Raw genomic sequence first — 15,554 nt, forward strand, 5'->3', positions numbered from 1 at the left:
CACCGACGACAGGAGTGGACTGATGACGCAACTAATTACACACATGTCAAGTCCATATATGGAGAGGGAGGTAACGCTGTGTTCCTTCCTCTCTTTGTATCACAGGGACTTTATTATGAAGCAACAGAAAGCAAAACTGGGTATAAAAAGGAATCTCCTGGGATTTCCAACAGTCTGTCCAGGTATTTTCCAAGTAGGCTACCACTGCACTCAAAATATACTAATAATATTAATGATATGAATAATCTTTCCAGGTTAGGTTCCTTTTCCCAGCCACACAGTTATAGCTATCTACCATCTACCCCAAAATATAACGTTTTTGTGTTATTGTCAGTTCAGTTTTACTTTAAATATCCAAAACTTTCCAAAAACGAATGTGTTCTACCACAAAACAATACGAAAAAGAGCAATAAAGAAGTTCAAAACATCTTCTTAACCAAATTTGTTATCTAAGCTTTCTGTGACAAGGATCTCCATGAGTTAACTTACAATTAACAGATCAACATGTTGTTAAGGGAAATGTATTTGTTTAAGTGCAGTGGTGAAAAGTACTGTATTTCCATTTGATACTGCTTTACACTTCTACCTCACCTCATTTCAGAGGGAATATTGCTCCTTTTACACCACTACATACATTAAACACTATTGTACATATTTAGGATTTTATTTATAAAATATATAATCAGTCTCTAAATGATGATTCAATTATGATTTGTTTATGGACTAAATTGCCCAACCATATATAAAGTACACATTAGCTCCACCTTGACTAGCTATAACAATATGCTGCTTACATGTTTATGCATCTGTAATAACAATATATGTAATATGTAAGGGATCATGTAGAGAAAGCTGGCTATTAGTGTGAATTAAAGGGTGATGTACGACCCCTACACAAAGCACAATGAGTACTTTTGATGCTTCACATGTTGTTGATAATACTTTTGTACTCTAACATTTTAAATGCAGGGCTGTTACTTGTAACAAAGTAAATGTACACTGTGGTATCGATACTTTTACTTAAGATAAAAAAATATGAACACTTCTTCCACCACTGAACTGTTAGAGCTTATCTGACATATTAAACTACTGTCTGTACACTGGGCCCTTGCCATCACACCTTGTTAAATAACACTCTAATGCAAGGCTCACGTTTAGGTTTCAGACGGAAACCACGTCCTTGTTTGTGTCATTTCTTCCACTGCAGATGATGAGATGACAAAAACACTGAATACGAGAGATAAAAACCACATCCTGGACACAGCTGCACTTTATCTTCAATCTTTTTTTTATTATGTTTCCTCCATAACCAGAAGACTTGGCAGGTGGGATCAGATATGCTGCAGTTCCAGTTAGAGAGGAGTGTTAAGGAGTTAACAGTTCCGGTGAACACAGACGAGGAAACAAAGTGACTGACCTAGAACGTTTTCTTTTCCTGTACTTCTGTGTATGTGTATTTAAACGGAAGCCAACAATGTGGCCTTTGTTTAGGTTTGATATGCTTACAGGCTTACACAGGTTCTACAGACAGGGTGATATTATAAACAGCATGATCATGTGATCATCTTTTGTTGTGATAAAGTGAATGAAATAATAATGAAGATGTAGTTTGGCTTCAAGAAGGAAAAAGAAAAGCAACAGCTTTAATAAATATCAAAATGTACACGTACACGTACACACACACACACACACACACACACACGTTTTGCATCTTTGAAATCTGTCTTCACATCTCACCGTATGAATTAAGTGACACAATGGCGTTTTCTGATTCAATTTTTAATTAAAATACGAATTTATCCACAGATTAAAAATGAAAGGCAGAAAAAGCAAAATGTAGCTACAATCAGGCACCAATGATACATGTTATTTCATATTTTTAACAATTGCGATAACGCAACAATAACATTATTTACTGATCATTATTTAATATGTATTTATTCAACTGAAGACGGGTGGGCCTAAGCAGCCCACCAAAGACATTCATGGATTCTCCATATAGATAACTGAGTAAAGACCAAAGCTGATCCTAGCCCCCCCCCACCCCACTTGATACTCCTCTCACTACCACACAAGAACTGAAGATTTAAAATAAAAAAGTTGCAAATGTCCACAGGAAAAAACAACACTAATTCAGTCAGAAATCAAGAGTAAGAAGAGAGTGGTGTTTAATATCAGAAAAGCTAGCTGTTTGGGTGGAAGTTGGGAGTGATTAACCACACACACACACACAAGTACTTTTTTTATATAACCATTAGCCCTGAAAAACAGACGACGAAGCTGGTGCAAAGAAAAAACTACATGAGCGATGTGCTGGAGCGACAGCATGGGCTACGGTGCAGAGTAGCCACTATACACGAAGAGACACAGATATGGTATGAAAGAGTTATGAACGAGTGTAACAAGAGTTAAGACATCCCACCGTGGCAGTGGTGGACATGGCTTGGCGAGACATTCCGGCACTTGTGATTGGAGTTTTCTTGAAATAAGGGTGTTTTTAGGGTGTGAGTGACTAAGGCAGGACACATCATTCACACAACTACAACTGCAGTGTTGCTTTGAATCTGCACCGCATTAGAAAAACCAGAGAACAAATGAATACCGGAGGCGCCCTCAGCACCCAGAGGAAAACAGAAACGGGAGGACTGGGTCAGACGTGTACAGTTGAGTACAGTGGCTGAACCAGGTCAGGGAAGAACTAAACATCTTTGGAGTGTACTCTTTGTTGTTATCAAGCTGACATGAGTGTAGCAACATCGATAAATTGTTGTGTTAAAATATGGCAACTTCTCCACCAGCTTTTTTTTAAGGTCTTGGTGATAAGAACGTGGAGGTGAGAGACTCATAACTTCTGGATCTCAGTATGGGAGAAATCCTGATATCCAAAAGCACTGAGTGAGATTAAGGTAAAGGGAAACCCTGACACTGTACATGGGGACGGTGACAATAGACCCTGTTTAAGACTGCAGAGGACAGACAGGACAGACTACAGCTCTACTAGCCTTCACATTCTATAACTGAAGGAGAGATTGAGTCGTACAGATCACAATCAGAGATTCACAATTGTAACTATTACTGTCCTCGTGCCGTCAATATAGAAATCCATGATATTCATGCAGTATTAACAAAGGAAACAAAAAACAGACCAATAGTATTTTTTCTAAACATAAATAAATTGAATTGCAAGAAGTTGATGAGAATGGCATCTGGCAGTTGATGTTTTTCTTTACATTGTACTGGGATGTAAACAGATTCAGTAGGTAGCCTGACTGGCATGGCCCCAAACCCACACTTCAGTTCCTTCTGAACCCAAATACTGAACCCTCCCCCCCTCCCTCCCCTCATCTCTCAGTCTTTCCAGTAGCTTCCTTGCCTCTGTGGTATGATGCGTGTTCAGCGGATGTAGACGTCCCTCCCCCAGTCGTCCTGGTTCTTGTTGCGGCTCATGTTGGCCCCGGTGTCCACAGGGTCCTGGCAGTAACGCTCCCTCAGCTTGGCACGTCCATGCGGCTGTGTCTGGCTCGGCATCGGAGGGTGGTTCAGGTTTTCCTGGTCTGGCTCGGCGCCTTCGTCTTCCCAGGATGCCTGTCTGCCGTGATGCTGCGCCAGGTGGAGGCGGCTGCCCCCACCCCCTCGGTACGGCTCGGGCTCTTCATAGGGGTCAGTCTCAATGTCCATGCAGGAGTCGCCGGCCTCAGTGTAGGCGGAGTCCCGGCTGCCCTGGGTCTCAGAGTCGAAGGTGTCTTGCCGTGACAGCCCCCGGCCGCTCCCTCCCCGTAGCTGGCCACGAGTAGAGCGCAGGTATGCTTGCTGCTGCTGCTGCTGCGGCTGAGGTTTTCCTCCTAGGTCTGTCTGATAGTCGTGCAGGGTGCCGCTCCCGCCGCACTCTGTCAGAGGCCCTTCCCGCTTCTGCTCACCGTGCGCCAGGTACGGCCCCTGCAGCCAGCCACAGCCATGCCACACAGCAACCATGCAGAGACACAAACAGCAGAGCAAAATCAAACTGTCAGTGGTTAGTTAGCGGGGTTAGCATGAGGCAGGTCATACAACACAGAACCACAATATCATAGACTGGGCTGTCCCAGCTGACAGACCTGTGGTCTTCAAAGCATTAGTGTTCATGACTGACAATCTATTTATAACACACATTCCAAGTTTTGTGCACACACACACATGCTGATTTACACTCAACACAAGACAAATACAGGAATTACTCAATCAGTCAAACAGATTAGTTCTACTAATTGATCATTTTTAAATTATGATACCTTCCTGCAAACACAAACACACACAAGCAGTTATTCAACAAGCAGACAGAATATCTAACAACAGTGCCACCTTTTGGCGGATTGACCTCATGGCAGAGAAAAGCAGAAATCTCAATACGACTAATGAAAGATTACAGAATTAATTAAACTCTGTAGCACAGGTTTATACTAAAACCATTTCAAATAAATAAAGAAATACCGACAGATTTGAAGTGCAATTGGATTATTTTCGTTGCCGCCTCTATAATGACAGCCTCAATAAAAATTGTAAGAGATATGAAACTTTATTCCAGCCATGTGGTGCAATACTGTACCTCAGGTGACATGAATATCTTTAACAGTGTGCAACTCATTATAATTGATGTGCAGCCAGTAGTAACTAAAGAATACAGACACAGCGGATTAGTACTCTGCTGTTAAAATGATTAAACTGAACAGTGAAAGTGAAAGAGTGTTAGCAACAGCCTCCACCAAACTAAGCATTTCTGTTTGAAGAGGCAGATATGACTTGCTGTTTTCAGGGGCGGTACCATGGCAACACGGAGGAGGACTGCTAACTAGATTCAGACTCCGAGAGAAGAAAAAGTGCCAGGGAAAGGAGGCCACAGAGCTAAAGAGGGCAATGGTGGGGGGCAGCAGATATAATTTTACTCTTGATTACATCGAAATGGAGGGGGCCCCAACAGCAGAGGTGCCTTACGGGTTACTGCTTAAGTCCAGTGTGGTTTAAATTGAGGTGCTCTCACAGTGAGCAGGGAGGAAAACGCTGACCTGCTAACATACAGACTACGTAATCTTTCTTGTGGGTGTTGTAAAAGCTAGCTGTTGTGTGTGAATTTGGGCTCATTTATGTGTCAGGTGTGTTTGTGTTTCTATATACAGCATAAACAGGATTTTAATTCACTTTTCCTTCAGGGTAAAGAGAGCAGGCTGCTGGGTTGAGGTTGAGATTGAGTTGCCGGAGTTCCTCCCCCCCATCTCTGATGGACTTCAGAGAGCATGTTCTTCCTCTTTGCCATCATGGGTTACATCACCGTCCATGTCAGGCCACAGATCCATATTTCTGCGCAGGGAGGTGAGTACCTGTACCTGCAGGTTGGAGATGGGCTCAGGGGAGGAAGCCAGGGCTGCCGTGGCCATGGTGCGGTTGAGCAGAGGGTTGGGAGGGTTGCTGCTCGGGGGGTGTGTTGCCTTCCAGTAGGCCTCCAGGTAGTCGGCTAGGTGTTCGCAGGCGTCCTCTAGCTGGTTCTCGTCCAGGATGATGTCAAACAATTCCTGCACATAAATCAAATGAGTATTTGTTGGTTTTACAGAACCAAACTTAATTGATTGATTTTTTCAGAAGTTTTATGAAGTGTTAGTTCTTTTATTACTCAAGTCACAAAGCAGAACTCACAGGTGGGCACTGGGCCAACTTGTCTGCAGCCACCATCTGCACATTTAGGTGTTTAGCTTGGGACTTCCCCCGAGATTTGATAAGCCTCTGTAAGACCTGCAGGGAGACAACAACACTTTGTCTACTGAAACAATGTTGTAGGTCGGCAATTTAAATCCAGGGCACGACATTACAGAATAAAAGCATTGAAATGATATTGCTAAAAAGAAAATGTCAACCATATATAGTATCAAAAATGCGTTCTGATTTAATGAAAATCCTAAGGATTATAACTCTGAGGTCATCTGTTGCCATACCTTAGGTGAGGCTATTTTGATGTAGACAATGATGGGAGCCAAGGAGGTCTTAGCCAGCTGAGTGGGGTGGTTGATGGTGTCTGCATCCAGAGCGACCAGCTGGAGGGTGCGGGCCAGCTCAAAGATACGTTCAATCTCACTCTGCACCTCCGCTGAAGATAGATAAGACACGTAAATACAGCGAGACAACAAAGCGATTGTGTAAACTACCTCTCTCTTTGAGGAGATGCAGCACTGTACATCAGCCATAAGTACATAACTGACATGTTTGTACTTAATCATGCATGATTAAGATTTTAGAAAAAACAGTTCCAAGCGTATGAATTAGATTGGATCACAGTTAAAGTTCCATTTATGCAAAGCTAAATGGAGCAATGCAGCATCCTCATTCTGTTGCCACCTCCCAACATTTACAGTGTCCTTATGTGCTTCTGATCTTTTTTTATCTCAAAGGAAGAAGGAGAAGAATGAGATGCCTGCGGCACTAATCACTAACAATAAGAGCACAAATTCTCACCATGTAAATAAAACAGAAAAAAACACCCTCTTAAAAGAAATTAGGTGGAACATTAGTTGTTAGCGCTAATGGGCACAGCAGTAATTATTCTATCAGGTGAACCACTCAAGTCTATGGACTGCTTGGGTGTTTTGTTTTCATTGTTCCTCAATAACAGCCTATAAGAGCTTGTTACTTAGCATTTCGAGCACAGTTCCCTTTCCCTTTTTTTATCAGCCTGTTGACGTGTAAAGAGAGATTAAAACCGTAAACCAGAATGTTCCTAGCCTGTTTGGCCAAACCTCAGCACCTCTGAGGTGTGCGTGCTGACAACCCAGCGGCAGAGAGAGATAACAGGGGCAAGGCAATCTGCAAAGAAACTGGGCCTGCACACATTTCAGCAGCATCCAGAGGGCTGAAGGATAGAGAATTAAAGCTGGAGGCAAACAACAGGACCTCCGCAGAGTGATAAGAAAACTTTAGCTCATAGAAAGAAATCGCTGGCAAGGTTTCCATTTAACCTTAACAAAGACTTGGACTTTTGCAAATTTGGATTTGATTGCATAGAGAAACTTGCTCCCCTGCCATGACTGGACAGAGTGCATGAAGCGAGGTCTAGCTTCTATAGAGACTATCCTTGGGTATGATTGCACACATACAGTATATGGACAGCATTATACGTAGGTCACTAAAGGGTGAGATCATGATGGAAAGTATCGGCTTCCATCTTTGCTCATTCCCGCTCACAGTTTAGAGCAGACACCAGCTGCCCTGCTGCCCTCCCACAGATCTCTTCCTGCTTTGTAATTATTGTATTTGCTTTTAGTTCAAGACTACAGGCTGTCACACAGAAGTATGAGGAACAGAGAAACTTACAGGCAAGCAGACGGGCAGACAAACGATGTATGAGCAGATAGTGAATATGGTGAGAAGAAAAGGGGAGGGTGAAGAAGGAGAGAGGCTTCATTATTGTGGTGCAAGGAGAGCATACATACCCAGTACGTCTGAATCAATATAAAGTGGAAGAAGAAGAAGATGGGAAGTGGGAGAGAAGGAAGGATTGGTGGGTGAAGGGCAGGAAAGACAGGATGAAGAAAGAGGAGGCCAGATCAGACAGTCAGAGCAGGTATAAAGGGGGAAAAACTCAACACTTTCTTTCGATGATGTACAACAGTACCTACAAGGTCTCCAACATAGAACTACAGAATGTAAAAAATATAATTTGCAATTCTGTATCCAAAAATCCAAACAGCCCTCAGCTTCTTCCCATTTGTAAATCATATGTTATCACAAAGATTTTGGCTGACAGAGTCCAAATTACAAAATATCCAAGTGCTTTTCTATATTTCTTTCATTGTCTTAAAGGACCAGTGTGTAGGATTTGGTGGCATCTAGCTGTGAGGTTGCAGATCGCAGCCTAACTGAATACCCCTTCCCTCACCCCTCCCTTTTAAAAAGCGTGTAGTAGAACCTACAGTGGCCTTCAGGTAGGGCTGTGTATTGGTACTCAATACCTTTAAGCTAATGACCGACATAACCTAGTATCGAGTAGTATCAAAACTTCTCCAGTCAAATGATCCCTGCATTCTATCCTTTTTGTACCTAGATCTGGAAAAGAAACACTATTTGTAAGGTTTTGCTCTCAGCCAACCACGCCAGTGTTCTTTGATTTAATGCAACATGTGATTGGTCCACTTCCGCAACAGCTACAACCCATACAGTCTGTGGTGTGGTGAAGTCAAGTGCATTTGAACACTTATTTTACTTAATGTATTCGTGTAAAAATAATTTGAAAAGGAAGAAGTGATGGTGGCATTTTACGCAACTGAATGCTTCCATTCACATGATGGGATTTAAATATCAGGGGAAAAAATGTATCAAATTAAGTACTCTATTGGTATCGGTATCACTTTAACAGTACTGGTATCATCATTTTTTTAAGTGATACCCAACCCTACCTTTGGGTAATGTAAAAACGTGCAAAGCCCTCTCTAGGGCCAGTGATGTCCGTTCTGGGCTACCGTAGAAACATGGTGGAGCAACATGGCGGGCTCCATGGAAGAGGACCTGCTCCCTATGAAGATATGAAGGGCTCATTCTAAGCTAAGGAAAACACAATTCTTAGCTTCAGGTGATTATGCACTAATGAAAACATAATTATGAATATTATATTCCATTTCTGCCAATAGATCCCCCCAAATCCTACACGCTGGTCCTTTAACACCTGTACATCACAAAAACACCATTTTACGGCTTAACTTTTACAGGTTTTTTAATGTGTACAAATGTTTTTGTATGTATGTGGAATTGCAACATGTTTAATTTTGAGAATTTTGGTTTGCAAACCAAACAGCAGCTAAAAGTACATAAAAAAATAGATCTGATAATATTCTATATTTTCCTTATTGTCAACAAATCCATAAAAACCCCAAAACCAACGATTAATTTATTCTAATAAAAGGAATAGTCTTTGTAGCCAAAGGCTGAGATATATCTTATTCTGTGAGCTACATTGTTGTCCAAAAACTATTAAAAACACATCAGTGAGCAACACTGTTACACACCGAGTGACAGCCACTGTAGTTTCTTTTGACTCAATCCAACATACAACATCCTGCTGTTGTGAATACTAACTAGAGCATTACTGTTTGAGTAACGTGCTAAAAACTACAATGCCTATCTATCTATCCATCCATCTATTTATCTATCTAATAAGAAAGAAACACACTTAAAGTAATAAAGATATGAAACACACATAGCAAAACATATTTAAATGGATGTTTAGCAACATGACGTGATGAAATGTTTTCCATTAGCTTGCGCTCCTCAGCAGTATTGTTTTAATATTGTACCATCTGCCAAATAACAAAATAAGAGTCTCATTATTGTCTTACAACTGTAGAGTTAACAGCAGTTTTCTTTGGTTGTGGTTTGTGCATATATGAAGTGGCTGTATGTTGTCTTACCCAAACTGGAGCGAGTACTGGAGCGCTCAATGATGGTGTGTTTGCTAGGGTTGTTGAGGACTGAACGTTTGGCCAGGGAGATGTCCGCTGTCACTCGTGTGATGGATATCCTGAAACGGATATCCAGTACACCAATCGTTACCAGGGTTAGTAAACAAAAAACAGTTAAAGCAGAGACTACAGTACATGATGGCTATGCATAGCAGATGATCTCACTCTTACCTGCCCTCAAACTTGTGTTTAAGAAAGTCAAAGAGCGCTTTCTGCATCATGTCTGTCACCTACAGACAAAACATCAGGCGTTAAGACAACAAACTATGGAAGTGGAAGATGTAAAACAAGCACATGTTGCTAATCTTTTCCTCCTTACCTCATATCCTTTGAGTGACGGCCCGACTAGGATGATGGGTCTCATGGAGGGAACCACGTCATAGGGGGGGACATGCTCCATCTGAGCCAGGAAAAGAAAGCACAAACACTGGGGTTAGTAAGGTTGTCATGTTGCTTCTGAATGTACACTCAAAACAGTTTCACAAAGCTCACACAGAAGTAAAGTCTTGCATAAATCAACATTAACTCAACACAAAAGCCCTCTCTTCCACTCTGTTAGCGGTCAAACTGAAGGATGGTAAGTTTCAGATGCTGGAGTCCATTCGTTTTAATGACTGCCTATGACTGTTCGGAGGCAGGGATACATTTCTCACTGGAAACACTTGCTTCTATTTCTTAGTGTGCAGTCTCACATAATTAAAGTGTCCATAATTAAACCAGATGGTAGAGTGTCAGGATAGCTCTTGTGACTAAGCTGCTGCTCTAACAAAGGCGTCATACTTCACACTTTTCTCTTTTTGTTATGCATCAATTTTTTGTTATTTTAAGATTACATTTGTGCTTCAATTTTTTGTTATTTTAAGACATTCATTAATTCCAACTGTATCCATTTATGCTGGAAATTTACAATAAATACACAAATCTCTGTCACACCTTTATCTAAGCCATTTACACTAATAAACATGAAAAAAGGGTTTTGTCAAAATAACATAAAATAAAATAAAAATAAAAACTGAATATATAGAGCCCTGTACATACTGCAGTCTGTGGCTTTCTTTAAGCCATTTACACTAAAAATGAAGACGTATATAGTATACCCACACACAAACACGATCCATATTGCAACGCATGAGTTTGAGGCTTATTTGTACTGTATGAATCATAAAAGGAATGATTCATCTACAAGGTCTTCAAAAGCATTTGTCCTCTTTTGTTAATTAGAATTTTTATGAGAATGGCGTGAAAACCGTCACACGTCCTATATACTTTGTGAACATTGAAATTGGATGTATTTTTTTCAGATCTATATTCCAAGCACGCCCCCTCCTCCGTGTGTGCTGTGCAGCTCTTAAAGCAGGAGATAGTGCTGGAGTGCCCTGCTCCACTACATTACATTACATAAAGCAGAGCAACGGAAGCTCATTTCACATCATTTGTATTCACAGCAGCTAAAAATACACACTTTAAAAATTTCCAAATAGCTCTTATCTCTAAAGGGGCAGAGCTGGAGCACTGAACATAACAATGGTGCTCATTGGATTTGAATAACATGAGCACAATTTAGTGTGGTGAGTAACAGGGAGGATGGTGTACATAATATACTGTAGATCTGGACAATAGTTTATTTATTACAGTGTATTGTCACTCTGTACAATCACATTATTCTAAAATACTACAGTAGCCATGTTTACAGCAGATGGCAGATCGGTAAGATACTTAAAAACTGACTTCTTTTTTAACATTATAGGATTTTCTTCCAAGTAAACATTAAAAAACATTTGACTCGTGCCCGGTTAGCTCAGTTGGTAGAGCAGGCACACATCTATTGAAGTTTGTTCCTTGACGCAAAAGGTCCGGGGTTCGGGTCTGACCTGTGACAGTTTCCTGCATGTCTTCCTCCTCTCTCTCCCCTTTCATGTCTGAGCTGTCCTATCATTAAAGGCAGAAATGCCCATAAAAATAATCTTGAATTATTTTTTTTTTTGACTCAATGGGTTGAATATTAGTTTTACTTTAAATGTGATTTTAGTTAAATATTGTTGATATATCAGTATCTAGATAAGATGTCATTACAGTCATAGTGTTACAAAATGCTAATGCTGAGATTTTGTGGGTCACATTTGTCCTGTTTAAGTAAAGTAAAGTTATGAAGTTAAATGTCCTAAATTAGATTTAAAAAACTTGTTGTTAGGACTTTGTTCCAGGTAAATACCGAAAAACATTTGTCTCAATGAGATGAACATGAGTGTAGTTGGCATGTAATTATGAAAACTTAGTAAGTCATTTTTTTAACTTAATATCTTTATATTGACATAAAGCTGTGATAGCTATTGGAGCCTTAACATGTGATTCAAATTATGCTGAAAAGCATAAAAACAGCTGACTGTGGGCTACTGCCACTCAAATTATCCGTCACAAATGCAAATGAAAGCATGTCAAGATGTATTACTGTAACACTCTGACTAACAGAGTCTGGGATGGATCTGAACCTGCATCTGCACACTGACAGCTACGATACAAGCTCTGGGGAAATGACAGAGGCGTCACTGTGATTTACAAATTATCCTGTGAATATTTGTTTTGCTTCAATGTGTCCTTGGAAGCATGAAAGGGTGCTAGAAAATATTCTTCAGACTGATTTCTTATAGCCACAAGAAGGAAAATGTGAGACAACAGAGGATGAGGAGTAAGAATTGAAATGTTAGAGGTTAGTCTTGAGAACAAACCACACTCACCGCCTTCTGTTTCTGTTTAGCTGGACCACCTACAGCATCATTCCACACAAAAGCCAGAAGAGACAAAAAAAAGCACAAAACACAAGAGCACATTTAGTTATTGACAGGTTGGGATTAGTGGGGAGAGGAGCTGTTAATTGATTAAGACAGAGTTTACACTGACTGCCTCCACTGTGGTTTTAATAGATTCAGACTCGTGTGCAGCCATTTCAGTTCGTTCAAGGCCTCTTGCCAGCTGACAAGCAAAGAAACAAACATCCAAACATATCTCAGCGTAACCGTCGTGAACAGAACCTGAGGGGCCAAACTGTTAGATTCAGGAGCTACAGTTCAGTTGTGAGTAGTTAGTGAGAGGGGAAGGTGAGATTAGGCCTGACCACATCTTGGAGGAGTAGGGGACAAATGCAGGAGGAGGGAGGCTGGCGAGGTAAGCGAGGGCCCCTAATGTTACCTTCTTAAAGAAGGGCAGTCGGTGGGCGTTGGCCTGAGGGGACGTTACGCTGCCTGACATGCCCTTGGAGGAGCGAGGGTCACCCTGGGACTCAGGGGGCTCCTCAGCATCCAGGTCGAGGGGGTCAACGTCAAAGGCCACAGTGGACATGTCCACGTGAGCTGATGGGGGGGTGGGGGGCGGTGCAGAGAGAGGGACAAGAGGAGAACAGACAAGGAAGAAGAGAAAGAAGTGAAAGAGGAGAGAGCAAGACAAGGTAAAGCAAAAGAGGATGAGAAAAGAGAAAATAAAGGAAAAGCAAAAGGGGGGAGAGTAAATAGAAGTAAGAATGTGAGATGTACCCAGAAAGAGGCATGAAGGAAATTGCAAGAGATTGCATAGACTGAGATCAAATAAGGGTGACATAGTATGATTTAAACTGGAAATAACATTGACGAGAGTTTAAAAAAAGAAAACACCAGATTATTATGAAACAAGGCAAGATGTAGGGTATAATACCATGAACAGACAGTGGGTTCAGTGTGATGAGAAAGCAACAAAACTTGAAGTGTAGATGTGTAAAGGAGGGGCTGCAGAGGAAACTGGAGCAAAGTAGTAGATAGGAAAGAGGGAATCAAGCTGAGAGGAAAACTGGGGATTGGAATTCAGTGTGTTGGGATTATTGATGGAGGTGTGTTTGTCATGGCCGGGGGGGTTTTAGGAAATACGCTTTTTTGCTTCCTAGAGTTGAGCAGATTGGTCATACTACCAATCTACCTGTCTGTTAAATATGAGGCTACAGCTGGTTAGCTTAGCTTAGCACAAAGACTGGAAACAGGGGGAAACAACTAACTTGGCTCTGTCAAACGGTAACAAAATCTGCCTACTAGCATCCCTGAAGCTCACTAATTAACACATTATATTGCGTCAATTTAATAAGTACAAGTGTAAAAACGTGTATACACTATGGTTTTTGTACAGATTAAACAAACGAGATGTAGAGTTTTAATTAATGAGCTTTAGAGGTTCTGATAGGTGGATTCTGTTACCTTTGAAGAGAGCCAGGTGTTTCCCCCTGTCCGTGCTAAGCTACAGGTATGAGAATAGTATCGATCATCTCTCACCAGGAGGCAAATAAGCGTGTTTCCCAAAATGTCAAACTCTTGCTTTAAGTCAGATAAGCCACTTAGGATGTACTACTGTAGGTCTATTAGACAGATGTGGTTTCTACAGGTACTGAGTTCAGTTCAGTCGATCTATTTGATTAACAAAAGCCCATTTAGTCTGAGTATTTTTCCCATGTTTGCACTTCCATCATTCCTGCTGTCTCTGTGTCATCCTGGCGATGCACACACGCAAGCCAGACATACTTATCAAGTTTAATGAGTGCAGTCCATTCTCAGCTTTATTTCAGTTCCGTTCTGTGTGCTAATGACAGACCTCCTAAGACCTCTCTCACTTCACACAGCAACCCACTGAGACGTGCCGTGATTCATCATCATGCCTGACTAACAAGCCGTCTCATCTCGTTTGTTCGCTCTCTCTCTCTCTCTCTCGCTTTCTCATCGGGGTTGCACAAACACGCCCACGCAAACAGGCACAAAGTCACTATTATTTTGCCAGTTGATAGGGAGACCCCCTTGACCTCACCTGTGCCAGGTGGTGTAGGCCTGCGGGTTCCCGTGGCAACGTCCAGACTAGAGCTTCCTCCAGATTTACTGTAATGGCGAAAACAGGCACGAATTATTGCATGGTGAAAGAAAGACAATACGGTAGCTGTACTCAACACTTACAACTTTTTACTAAAAAAAAACTAAAATACCAGCTGCTGTTTAAACTGATTTACTTATATTTTAAGCCACAATCAAGCACTTGTTAGGTTTCCTCCTGCAAGAATAGTTTACAGTGAACAAGGTGATGTTGTGACCTTATGGTAATAAAATGTGAAGTATTGAGGAAAAACATGAATAAGCAGTTGATTATATGCAGAATTGTAAGAGTGCTTGTGCTGCAAATTGTATATTGAAAAATCCCATCCCCCTGATTATTGTACTATTGATTTCTTTTAATAAAACATGTTGAATTATCAAAATAAACAAGATTCACATTCCTGGAAAAAAACTGGACCAGAGACTACAGAGACACACATATATATATATGTATATATATATATATATACATATATATACATACACATACTGTAGATGTACTGTAGAGGAATACAGTGACTCACGGCAGTGCTTTTGTCTATTTTAGGAGGTTTTACATTGCCTGGTGGGTGAAGTGTGACTCAGGTCTGACCTGTTTTAAAAAGCAGGGTCGCGTTTGTAATGCTAATACTGTAGCTGCTGAGGGGTTTTCATGGTTACCTGGAGCTGAGTCGGTTTTGTCTCATCCTCTGCTCCTGCAGTAGACGGGTGTTCTCCAGTTTGACCGGGCTGGGGATGAAGCCCACCTCACAGCCCTCCTTCACCAGACGTCCGATCCACCAGTCATTGTTGTATTTCTGCATACATACAGGCATCAGTAACCAATGATACATCAGCATGTTCTTGCTTAATCATTTCCAGTTCTTGATGGGTGCAGAGACAATTGCATTTTATATCATTAAGGGTTCAGACAATAGCTCCTATTACATACTAAGTAAAATGATGTACTCTAAGTGACCAAAATATAATATATTGAGAAAATTAGAGTGCTCTTTTTATTAATTTACTTTTTCCCCCTCATTCTACCAAATGTGGGTCACTCAATTCTCCTTGCACTGCAGCTCTTGTTAGTGCTAACTCCCACTCATGGCCTGGGTACAGTTTAGACAAACGTAGACAGTGCAGTGAGTTGTAATAAAATATGATCCCATCCTCACTGCCAACTGTTTGAATCTCCATGACCCACTGTTGGTCTTTTGTTCCATAC

General features: G+C 41.2%; 1 protein-coding gene across 11 annotated transcripts in view; it reads right to left on the reverse strand.

The window, feature by feature from the left end:
• Positions 1-1,936: 1,936 nt before the first annotated feature.
• The window catches only part of cacnb1 (calcium channel, voltage-dependent, beta 1 subunit), a 32,770-nt gene continuing 19,152 nt past the window's right edge, over positions 1,937-15,554 (reverse strand). For 3 of the 11 annotated variants that reach the window (XM_031318832.2, XM_035996850.1, XM_031318841.2), the window contains 11 exons: positions 15,008-15,144; positions 14,289-14,356; positions 12,660-12,820; positions 9,793-9,873; positions 9,645-9,703; positions 9,423-9,532; positions 7,452-7,460; positions 5,961-6,112; positions 5,665-5,760; positions 5,358-5,543; positions 1,937-3,939 (listed from right to left, as the gene is read on the reverse strand). In XM_031318832.2, the coding sequence (XP_031174692.1) occupies positions 3,394-3,939; positions 5,358-5,543; positions 5,665-5,760; positions 5,961-6,112; positions 7,452-7,460; positions 9,423-9,532; positions 9,645-9,703; positions 9,793-9,873; positions 12,660-12,820; positions 14,289-14,356; positions 15,008-15,144 (1,605 nt within the window). In that variant the 3' untranslated portion in view covers positions 1,937-3,393. Of the gene's footprint in view, positions 3,940-4,360; positions 5,544-5,664; positions 5,761-5,960; positions 6,113-7,451; positions 7,461-9,422; positions 9,533-9,644; positions 9,704-9,792; positions 9,874-12,208; positions 12,238-12,659; positions 12,821-14,288; positions 14,357-15,007; positions 15,145-15,554 lie in introns of those variants that run through there. The other 8 variants (XM_031318836.2, XM_031318833.2, XM_031318838.2 and 5 more) reach the window with 8 other exon arrangements.

Source organism: Sander lucioperca, chromosome 21, assembly GCF_008315115.2.
Source record: "Sander lucioperca isolate FBNREF2018 chromosome 21, SLUC_FBN_1.2, whole genome shotgun sequence".
Classification (NCBI taxonomy): Eukaryota; Metazoa; Chordata; class Actinopteri; order Perciformes; family Percidae; genus Sander; species Sander lucioperca.